Raw genomic sequence first — 12500 nt, 5'->3', positions numbered from 1 at the left:
ACACAACACACCAAGTGCACCACCAACCCAGCCCAGTGTCCACAGTGCCCGTGTACTCAGAGGTGACAAGTCTTTGCTCCTCTGTGGCAGTGTCTTTATCGCTTCATGAATGCTTGAATATTGCTTAGGCATTTCCCATCATCAGGTTGTCGATGAGTTACTATAGATAATACACTCAAATGCTGAGCTTACTTGGTTCATATGAACGGCTCTCACTCGAGAGTTAGGAAACTTTGCGAGATCAAACGACTACTTTTTTATGTAACATAAACAGAATAGCTTAAACCTTCCGACGAGATGCAGTCATTCTGGGGTTAGTAGTCTGTGGTCGAACCAACACTCAGCCTGTGGCGGTAGTTTATGGTAGTATCAGAGCTCAGCCTGTGAGGGCAAGGTGTGGCAGCACCTACATCACTGTGTTATCCCTCTCTCTCCTACAGCTCTGTGAGTGTCTGATCACCATTACCACATCTTCCGCCAGCATTCACTCAGTTGTAAGCGTGTTAAGCTTCGACCGAGGGTGGCGTGGGGTCCCGGCATCGCTCGCCGTGCGAGGCGTGGCTCCCAGCAGATTTGATTTGCACCCGAGCGCCGAGGAAATTGGATGGTAGGAGTTTTGTTAGAACTACGATTAGCTCTGGACTTTGGAGTGGCTAACTGTGGCGTTCGTATCGACGTGGTTAATTAGTCTGTCTGGGGTTTAACTGGTAGAGGGTGAATACGTATAAAGACGATGTACTAAGAATATTGGACATCATCTGCATTGTCTCCGAGGAAATATTCCTTTATCCGGACTTTTGGTCAGAATATTTGGATCGTTGATGGATAACTGTTGCGCTGCCAGCGGGAAGCGTTCGTTATTACTGTAGGATTGAACATAACATATTCGTATCCTGTATGAGTTGTAAACCGTCGAGATACCTTTGTGTTAAAAGAGAAAGTTAAGGAAAAATATGAATAAGGTGCACCAAGATCAGTCTTTTGTTAGCTGACCAGCATCTTTCAAAATCATGGCAGAATCGTGATCAAATAAGGGCTTAGTAACAGCCCCTACCGTCCAAATCTGAGATTACGTCTCGATCATTATATATATATATATATATATATATATATATATATATATATATATATATATATATATATATATATGAAGGGTAGCTATTCTTTATCACAGATATTAAAACTGACAGCTTCAGATCCGTTTTAGCCTCGCTGTACAGACGTGTAATTTGACTATGGCTGATACGCAGGGTCGGATGGAATCAGGTAAGCCACAGAAAAAGGGAAAAAGGTATCGCGGATGCTGAAGTGGAAGATGATGAGTGACGGGCCGTGAGAGATGAACGCTTCACAGTTTTGCTTAACTTTGTTTCGACCCGTTTTTCCTTTTCCCCATCGCGCTCACCTGATTACGTTACTGAGCTGAATATACGACCCCGGTGACAGTAGGTTGTGGAAGAGCGACCCCTTGAGGCTCAGAAAACAAACGAGAAGGAAGAACCGAAACTGAAGCATGTTGATACTGGCGACCATCATAGATATGAGGTGAATGTACTACAAGAACAAACAGATAGACAAAATAACATGGGTTTAGATTCTAAGAACATGATATCACATCTTATGCTCGTCTCTACAATGTTAAATAAGACCGACACCACAAAAGCACGTTCAGTACCGCTACGCTTTTGTGTACTGGGATGATTGCATTTCAGAAGGGTTTCAGTTCTCCCGTGGCAAATGACCTCTGGTTAACAACTACATCTTGATATGGATGTTACCCGCCATCTTATGACATATGACCCGTTCAGTGAAGTCCCAGGGTGCTGGAAGAGGCACCAGCACACTTTCACTCTAAATCCAAAAATGAATAGGATTGGATCTAACATAAAGAATCGGCATTAAAGTGCGTGTGAGTCCCTTAAACGAATTTAGAATTTAACGGTGTGAATTAACTAGTTTTAGGATCATTAATATCTTAATGAATTTCTGCCTAATAGGAAAAATGCTCATTACGCTCACCTGCTACGAAACCTGCAAAAATTAAAACATTAAAGCAACAATAAATTGCTAACTTTAACCAATTATTAAAACTTAGCTGTTCAGCGGACTCGGTCCGTTGACACGATGCTGTTGTCCTCTGCTGAACATGTAATCGGTGTCGAGAGTCATTTTAGTCCTTAAAAAAAGGGAGCAATATTACATATTGCACGTTTGCCGTATGCCACTGATTGTAGCCTCATACCCAACCTCTGTTGATTGCTATTAGATCCAGCAACATGCATACAGACATGGCCGTAATCCGAACTGGTTTTTTTTTCCCCTTCTCTTTCCGTTAACTGCTTGGAATCCGAGGTTTCACTTTATTGCTCAGAGGTTTTAGATTCCACTTGTGGCCTCCCTCAGACCTAATAACCTCTTTCTCTACTCTGGATGTGGGAGAGAAACTCCACTTGATCGTGCCTTGAAAATCGGTTTTCCAACTATGTTTATCTACTTATTTCTGGTTCCTTGCTGCTGCTGCTGCTGCACTTATGGGCTACCATGATCCGATCGTCTTCCTCTTTAAGTCGCAGATTGGTGCTTTCCCTTAGTAGCCGCAGGGCAGTGCATAGACTGGAACTTTTACATTCATGAATATGGTGATGTGGTTGTAACAGTACGTCATCCTAGCTTAACATTCATGAATACTGATCTGGTTGTGACTGTACCTCATCCTAACACGATTGAGTTTTAATTCTGGTACACCCAAGTGATAGTTTAACGATTAGGGCTCGTTTTAGAGTTACTTTGAGCTTCGTAATTGATAGTTTAACTACTGAGACTCTCGTTTAATAGTTATTCTGAGCTTCGTAATTGATAGTTTAACTACTGAGACTCTCGTTTCATAGTTACTCTGCGCTTCGTAAGTGATAGATTAACGACTGGGACTCTCGTTTCATAGTTACTTTGAGCTTCGTAAGTGATAGATTAACGACTGGGACTCTCGTTTCATAGTTACTCTGAGCTTCGAACAGCCTAGTAATAATAATAATACGGTGGCACTGCTTCTGTTGGTTGTTCTCATGACTTCACGATGCATATTTTGAGGTTTTATCGTGGGGTACACCTCTGGTTTTGGAGGAGTAACTGGGGGGGCATTCTTAAGGGTAATAACTTACGACCTGTATTTTTTTTTCTTGCGTTGCAGGGATGTACAGGCAGGTGGTGGTGCTGACGCTGGTGTCGTGGTGCGGTGCAAGCCCCCTGCCCGTGAGGGTGTCACCCAAAGCCACACACCACGAGAGACTCCAAGCCGCTCACGCCCTCCTCAAGGAATCGCCGCTCATTGACGGGTGAGCTGAGTGGGTAGTTTTGTTTTGCCTTGATGTACTGCTAAGGGTGAGTACGTACTCGACACTCGAACAATACCTTAAAACACCCACGAGTAGAGTCATTAATTTACCTTCTACACTGTCCCATGTGCTTCCATAATTGTCACACGTGCTGTACACACGTCACAGCTTGCCTGATGTCGTCCTAAGCTCATCTCTCCCACCATCACACTCTTGACAGCTTAGCGGTGTCACAAGCCTCACCCTGAACCACATACATCCAAACCTCTCCAGAGTGGTGAAATTTCTACTGTGCCAACTTGGTTTTTGTTATCATTCAGGACTCATATATATATATATATATATATATATATATGGACATTCTGCATGATCATAGAGATATGAACTGGTGTTAGAGCACATCCTACTTTGTTCTAACGTGACGAGGTCATCACCAGTGATGGATGGCTATGTGGAAAATAGGAATCATGAGGTTCCACGTAGGGTTGTGATGGATGTCCTCGTGAACGTACACTTTTTTCTTTCTCCTGAAGGTACCATGGCCTTCTCGCCCCTCCTTCCTCTCTGGTGTCACTTCCCATACATTTGTCTTCATCTATAGTAATTCCTCCTCTACAGTGTCGTTACATAGCCATCAATTCTTTTTAACACCCTTGTCTCTGTCCCATCCCCTGTTTTCAACCCTCTTCTTCTGCTACTGTTTTCAACCCTCTGCTCTGCTTGCTTACGCACTCCATCATTGTCCTCCCCTTCTTTCTTATTTTCCTTCCTTAACTCACCTGGTCTCCTATCTTACTATCAAATAGCTTGCAGGTTATCTATGAGATTTATATTCCTTTTTTTTTTCTAAGTTGCATGCCATTACCTACCCTGTCTTTCCATCACCATGTGCACCAGTTCACATCTAAAAATACAAAATCTACCTCAAAAAGATTATCTGTGGGAAAAAAATCTTATGCTTATTACTTAACGTATATATATAAATAAAAATATTTTATTGTCCAGCATTCCACTGTATGAAACTCAACTGTAATACATATTCCCTCTTCCTCACATGACTGGCACACCCAACACGTGCTATCTGGCTGGGTCTTGCACACTACGCACCACCTCTGCTTTAACCTCACGGTCTGTCATTTGCAGTACTTCCGACTCGTCCCCTCACATCTCCTCATGGTCCTCCCTCTTCCATTACTTCTGAACTGTGTCCGTCGGTTTCCCTACTAACTTACCCTCCTTCTTATTTCCCTAACTTCCCTTCCCATCCTCCCTCCCCACCTTTCCAAGCACTGGAAGACGAAATGGAGGATTAAGCCTAGCTCCAAATAGGTTCCAAGGACTGGAAGACGCAATGGAGGATAAGCCAAGCTCCTAATAGGTTCCAAGGACTGGAAGACGAAATGGAGGATAAACCTAGCTCCTAATGGGTTCCAAGCACTGGAAGATGAAATGGAGGATAAAAGCCTAGCCTCCTAGCCTTCCTCTTGGTATGAATTTTTGGGTCAAGCAACTAGACGAAGGATTTCCCACCAGGACTTAAAAACAGGAGTAGGCTGTGTCAACCAGCGTTTGTTCTGGAGGACCTGATCAAGTAAAAACTATGGGTAGGGACAGTGCCAAAGAGACTGCAGTTGTTGTTCAGGCAAGTACGAATAACGCTGTTCTAGGTAGGCCAAAGAAGATCATAAGAATTATAAGACGTTCACATGGAAGGTTGAGAATAGGCGTAAGAAGGTTTGTGGTACCTGCAACCTACGCAGGTAAGATGTAGTAACTATAGTTTAAATAAGATGTTAGTTTACATGGAAATAGATATCAGTTTACATGAAAATGGCGTCGATGGATAAAATTGACTGTAGACATTAAAATGATAGATAAGATGGCCAAAGTACGGTAATTGACGTAGTATTACAGAAACACCTGAGAACATGGTATTTCTATATACGAAGAAATTAAATCTTAAGCAGTAAACAAAAGATGTGATAACTGTATGACATTTATACGACTGTAACATTCACTGTGATTTCTTAACAGAGTCATCACTTTAACGAAAGACTTATAGATCAAATGATTCATAAACCAATGCGAGGTAACAACACTTTAGATCAGGTTGTGAATTTTTGCGAAATCCGTGAAAAATATGTAAAAGTGACCATAGCTACCAAACTCTAGATTAACAAACTCTGATGAATATTCAATAAGATATAGATAACATATATTGGATCAAGTTTTTAAATGTAAGGTTGAAAAAAGTCTTAATGCAACTTTAGAAATAAGGTATATCTCCTTGAGAGACGACATTCCCAGAGAGAAAAAGAGAAGAAACGAGAAAGAAATGCCAGGATGGATGGCTAAAAAAAAAAAAGAAAAATTATTCCGACGTAAAAGAAATGGTACAAGAAATTTGAAGTGACAGTCCACAGTCAGTAAAAGAATTTGAAAAGAGAATTTCTCACAACGTGAATAAGAACCCTAAAGAATTCTTGGAATATATATATACAAAAATATCAGATTAATACTGGGCCGTTATTCACATATGATGGCAACAAACGAAAAATGGTTCTCGCATTAAACGATCATTTCAACTCGGTGTTTAACGGTCGAATACTTTTGAAAAATTACTACAAGAACAAAACATATCTCCAGGGACAGAAATTGAAGGAAAATTTCACTCATATGTTATCTGAAGCTACAAAGTATTTACATATTTACGGAAGGGTAAATTCGAAAATGTAAACTGACTTCAAGTGACCTCCCTTTTAGGATATTTAGTGAAAGTAAGCCGAATATGAGCGACAATATCCGATCACTTGAATATTCAACAAATGGCTACGAGAAGGAAGAATGATGAATGACTGGAAAATTGCGAATGCAAAACCAATTGTACGAAAAGGGAAACAGATAATGCACAAAAAAGAAAAGCGAGATACAGTAATCAAGGACAAAATCGCTACATTTTTTTAGATGAATAAAGTGTTCTTAAAGAATCATAACGAATTCGATAGGATTATTACACGAAAGTGCACTTGGGAACTTTTCGTGTTTCATTTTCCCCGTGGACTCATAGGAATATATATATATATATATATATATATATATATATATATATATATATATATATATATATATATATATATATAAGAATCATGTTTAATGGATAAAAGATCATGTTTAACTGACAGACTATCATGTTTAACTGATTAATAGTTCATAATATAATAACTAGTAGGATTGAAATATACTTTCAAATACTTGTTACTCAATACATTTCCAAAACCCTGAGGATAAAAGACGACGTAAACGATTGTTAGTTAAGGTCAAATGACCCTGAATGGGGATCGCTGGAAATCGAGTATGCCCGAGGATGGCGGAGTGGTGTATCGTATCACCAGGGAAGCATCCCGGTGCCACAGCGCGTCAAGTGGGGTACAGAAAGGCACACTCTTGGGACTCATACTTTTTTGTCTTTTTTCACCAGGTCGATGATCTGGAAACAGGACTCGCCTGTAGACTCACAATATTCGCTGGTTACACGAGATTAGGAATGAAAGACCAAAACAAAGTCAGATATCTTCACGATTTTGTAAGATTTAGGCAACTGTATGTATGCAGTGACCAGGACATGGCAGCTGGATTTCGCTGATGATACAGGCAAAGTTCCTATGGGGATAGAGACACTAAACGTGAATAGAAAAAGTTTTTGTAAGCCAATATGAGAAAGACAGAAAGAAAAAAGCTTTGATGTGATAAAAACTATTGACCAAAGATACGGAAAGCTACAAATGATAAAGCAAACAAAATATTAGGTTCTATAACTGGAAACATAGACTGTGAAATGAAAGACAGGGGGTGTTTGTTCTTTACAACGACCCTATCACACCAGACACTTATCATAATGCTCCTTTCTTGTCGCAAAACAAAGAAAACCTAAAACAAATACAGAGATAAAACAGCGGAAGTAATAACCTTTCTCAGAAATACACCTCATTAAGACAGACCCAGACGTGTAGTATTATCTTCTCAAACCATGAGAACTACCAAAAGATCTAGTTATTCAAATATAATGTTTCAAAATATCTAATTATTTCAATACAGTAAGTCATTGGCCACGAAAGTTTCTTCATGTTAGACAGTAGAAGCAGAGACTCGCAATACTTTTAATAAGTGTAAAAACATGGGCGGATCTTATTTTTTTTACAGCAGGAGAGTTTCAGACCCCTGGAATAAACTATCACCAAATCCTTGCAAGGCGATGGCTATCAATGCAACCAAATTAACGCTTGACAAATACTTCTATGAAATGAGTCTGCGTAAGAGGTTCTGAAGAGTAAGCACTTATTTCAGTTTCTTGTTTCTACAGAGACAGGAGGGTGAAATACTTCTCAGAGGACCTTGCAGCTGTAATTACAACAATGTGTTTTCCTTTCATCTTTTCCTGTAAAGTTTACGTGTTAAGATTTTGTTACTAGTGTGCGTGGTGTTCCTTCATTGTTGATTCTGCTGTCGCCTGATGTGCCGGAGGGAAAGACGAGCGAGGAGGAGCCTTCAGCTTTCCCATCATGTCCTCACCTATATAAGTAAAGATTGGTGGAACCTATTACCAACCTCCAGCGGCTAACTTCGTCAAAGGCCATCAGGTCTTCTATTACCTGTCCTTTCCCTTGTATTCACCTCATATCACGTTCCTCCCAGTTACTTCTTCTCCATCCCTTTCCTCCCATCTTATCCTAACCAAACCCCAACGTCTTATCTATTGCTTTCTTTTTTTATATATATATTCTCCCCGCCACATACACCTCTCCAAAAAGCCACCCTCCTCATCTGCACTTCTCCCCTTCCCTCGTCTCCTCTCCTGGAATATTCTCTTCCACTCCCTCTGTTTACTCTCCTTCCTCCCTTCTTTACCCATTCCTTTCTGAGCCTCCTGTTTTCTCTTTCCCTTTCCAGTCCCACTCTTTTCTCCTCCTCATCCCGTACACCTCCCTCCTTCCTCTTTTCTCTCTCCCTCTCTCTCTCACCCTTCATGTTGGCGGTCCGGAGAGGGTGTGGCCCTGGGTGACGCGCCTGTGAGTGAGTAGTGCTGCACTCAGTATATCCCCGTCATGGTAACTCACCATTCACAATACCTTACCGTCGCAATACCTCTCCGTCGCGTCACTTCTGCGTTAGAGGCCATCATAGTTACTTTACCGCGTGTGTGTGTGTGTGTGTGTGTGTTGGACGGACGTGGGAATGACACACCGGACAGGCACGTCGTCCCCCAGCGTCACTCACCTGCCATTTCCCCCCTGAATATTTCCCAAAACTTATGCAGGCATCATCATGCACACGTCTCTCAGGATCCTATCCGCCCAGTGAGGTATACGTCCGCTCATCCAGGCAGGTTTACACTGCAAACATCCCCGGCACTAACTGGTCCTGGGATAGTAGGAAGTGCTTAAATCCTTGCATGAAACCTGGCCATAAAGAGCTCAGAGTCCGGCTGCGGGGTTGCACCAGAGCCTCATGATCTAATTTGTCGCATCTTTGCAGTGTCCAGCAGGTGGCAGAATTAAATTTCCCAAGAGTGAGATGTGAGAGGCGTTCGTGTCAACAGCTTCTCACGCGTGATGAATCCAATTATCTTCTCAATTTATTTAACCATGTCGCTGGTGGCCTCTGGCTTCACCTGGGCATGTCGTGCTATCAGCCATTACATCATATTCTCTTCATGTCTTGGCCAAGGCGGGTCAGAGAAGTCCCAAGTATGCCCCAGTGATACTCGAGTTATCCCATATTCTATGCAGCTGTTAAGATATCAACGTTCATTTAACAAGACACGGATGATTATCCCTCTATAGACCACTACCTTCTCTTCGTAACTATAGACGAAAGTAGGTAAACAAAGGAAGTTACGATCTTTGTACAGTCAAATGATTTTTTTTTCCCTAAGCTATGTAAACATTCCCGTGGGATGTAAATCCAAAAGTTTAATCCACGTCGAGGCCATGGGAAAGTGCGGTGGGGTGGTTGGGGGGCGCTTGGGCCTGAGCTACGCCCCGGACACCCACCCGTCCTCTGTGCAGCCGGGAATCCTCACATTCAGCACAGCACTGGGCTGCCTGCGCCTCGCATGAATATACATGTTGGCTGACATTCATTTCCCTCCAGTCACCAGGTTATCGTGGAGGGGGAGCGCTCACTCCTGGGGGCGGACACAACTAGGTTAAGCGCACGAGTCCTGTTATCATTCTTAATTCCCCGTCACTGACCCAGTTATGGGAGGCACTGATTTGGGCTTCTGTTACTTCTGAAGGCGTTGAGGTCAAACTGTTCTTCCTTTTTTTCAATATATTCTTAAACATTCGTAGATGACGGTGTGCCAACAGGATTCAACTCTGCTCATAAATTTCCTAATAGTTTATGAAACGAGGGAAATGATGCCAATCCCCCTTTTCAACGGTTAATACCGTTCACTGAACTAGGAAATTATGGGAGATATACAAGACGCAGCCGGGATCCCGTGAATATATTTCATTACGTATATAAAATGTCGAGAGAAACATGAGCTCGACATTCTATTCACAGAATAGTTCCATTATTTGCGATCTGTGATTCCTGTCTCATCTTCTTGTCTCTCTCTGTTTTATGGAAGAAACATTAACTTATCATTCCAGCGCGGACTGCCAGCTTCCTTGAACCTCTCGACTATGGATTCCAGGGCTGGTGAGGATTCATGTGCTTTTTCCCTCGTCTCCGCTGGTCGTGGCATCACTTTGCGTCTGAGCGACCGTTCAACTGGATACGTCTTCTGGAAAAGGAAAAAAAAAAAAGAAAAAACCACTTGCCCATCACCAGTCGACGACCTGGAAGTATTTCGTTCCATTCAAATGTCCCCCTTTTTTTTCTATTCTCCTTTTTATTATATTCAAGAGACATAAAAGATAAAAGCTTGTAAGGGCAGAAGAAACTGGAGAATAATGGCGTGTTCAGAGACTGGTTTCCTAGACTTTGCATATTGGATTATAATTTGTCTGCCGAGTTTGAGATGGGCCAAGGCCTACGTCTTGTCATCCAGTACCGGAATCATTTAATGGCCTTCTCCTTATATCCATCCAACTGCCTCCCGCCATCCCACCCACCCGAAAGACACCTGTGATACATAGTTCAAATATAACACTATAAGAATTTCCAAGCCTTGTCCAGTATAACATTATGCTCATCGATGAGTGAGAGGCTTGTCAAGGTCTTGAGTACCACAGCATAACATTGTCACGCCGACACCACCCCTACAGTCAGCTCAGCCTTTTGATTCGCGAGTAGGGCGCAGTTCGAGCAGACAGACTCCTTTACCAATATCATGTGTACGTAAATATAAAAGAAAATTAAATGGCTGAGTAAAGACTTAATAAGAATTATTCAGACTATACATATGAATATATACACTGAAACTGATATACAGACGTTTTCAAGACAAGAATTATATATATATATATATATATATATATATATATATATATATATATATATATATATATATATATATATATTTCCATTACCCAATGCAAACGAAGTTATATTCTGCACCATGAGCCCAGCGAGGCATTACAACAGACTTGCTCTATCAGTAATTGCACTTTGCAAATAAACCTTACATGATAACGCTGGAAGTGGATTTCACGGTAACTTAGAAAGCGCTCGATCTGGGCTGGCAGTATGCACGGGTGGACTCGTATGACACACGTCGCCTCGATGGCTATTGCTTGAAGGAGGGTTTTCACCCTCAGAAACGTGGCAGTTACTGTGAGTTAAGGATGTGAAACAGCAAAGGGAAGATTATTTCTGGGCGGAGAGAAAAGGTGTCGAAACGAAACGTGAAAGACGATAGATGAGGTAGAAAGAAAAAGAGATGTAGAAAGAAAATGAGGATGAAATTGTGAAAATTAAAGTATGTGATGCATGGAAACGAAGGTAGATGAAAGGAATAGATGAAAAAGATCTGGATAAACATGAACACGATAGAAACTTAAGAAGATTTTGACTTGGGAAAGCTTAAGAGAGGATAACAGGAAGGAACACGAAGGAGAAAGATGAACACTGCAAAATCATATGTCAACAAGGAAGGCATGCAACACCGAGCTGTAAGATTTATTTACTGGAAGAACGCAAACATGCAAGACGGCGATCTCGCACCCAAATAACGTAGACGAATGGATCGTGTCACGAAAGAAAGAAGAAATGAAAGTAAAACTAGAGCGGTAATACAGAAGGGGAAACCAGTATATCTCTCTTAGTAACAATTCGAGATTATGACAGTAGCTGAGGATGTGAAAGTTTCAGGATGGCATGGATCCCTGTGTCAAATCTCAGAAAGAATAGCTTAAAAGAACCAGAGTTTTGGGCCTAAAAACTACACAGATATGCGTATGAATCTTAGATCTAGTCGGCTGAAAACTACTCCGTCTCGAATTTCATCTAACTGTTGTAATGGCATTTGCTGAAAACTGACTGTGTAGTGAGTGTTTAAACCGGTTGAAGTAAAGTGGATTATTGGCAAAGAGGGATATTTTTTTTTTCCTTTTTCGATAACCTTTAAACCCCAGAGAAGGCTTAAACTGTCATCACAAAGTTGTCAGTGGAATTATGTTGACACATTTTTTTTCAACCAAATTCTAACATTTGCCATTGCATTGTTTGGGTCTTGTGTAGGTGCAAATGCATGTATCGTCTCGTCTTAATTGATTGATCTTAAAAGGAATGACAGCTTAATGAATATAGATATATTATTAAGATGTTTGATCTCTGACCCCATATACTCATAAAAAAAGATCTGAACTGGCCGCCCAGGGTCGAACGCAGAGGTTCGAATCCTGGTTGCGGCAGTCGGTCCACAGTCAACCCAGTTGTTCATCTAACCCTAAAGGTTGGTCGATAAAATGGGTACCTGGCTCATGCCCCCCTCCTCACCATTCATGGACGTGCCCCTTACTCACCCACTAGCGTAAATATCCCTTCTCATTCCCACTGTTGCACCTGCCTCTCGCCCGTATCTCCAGTTCTCTCAATTATTACACCGTCGACTCGCCTAACAACATCCTCTTTGTTCAGGAAATCCATTAAACAAGGCTCTCAGTCTGGCGGCTCTCACCCCATGATCCACCTGCCCTACTTCACTGGTCTTACCTGCCA

General features: G+C 41.6%; 1 protein-coding gene across 2 annotated transcripts in view; it reads left to right on the top strand.

Annotated features, from left to right (window-relative positions):
* LOC139754126 (dipeptidase 1-like) overlaps positions 1-12500 on the top strand; it is a 206172-nt gene that overhangs the window by 44971 nt on the left and 148701 nt on the right. For both annotated transcript variants that reach the window (XM_071671241.1, XM_071671240.1), the window contains exon 2: positions 3188-3332. In XM_071671241.1, the coding sequence (XP_071527342.1) occupies positions 3190-3332 (143 nt within the window). In that variant the 5' untranslated portion in view covers positions 3188-3189. The remainder of the gene's footprint in view (positions 1-3187; positions 3333-12500) is intronic.

This window comes from Panulirus ornatus, chromosome 16 (genome assembly GCF_036320965.1).
Source record: "Panulirus ornatus isolate Po-2019 chromosome 16, ASM3632096v1, whole genome shotgun sequence".
Taxonomy (NCBI): Eukaryota; Metazoa; Arthropoda; class Malacostraca; order Decapoda; family Palinuridae; genus Panulirus; species Panulirus ornatus.
This window is presented reverse-complemented; position numbering and strand designations above follow the sequence as displayed.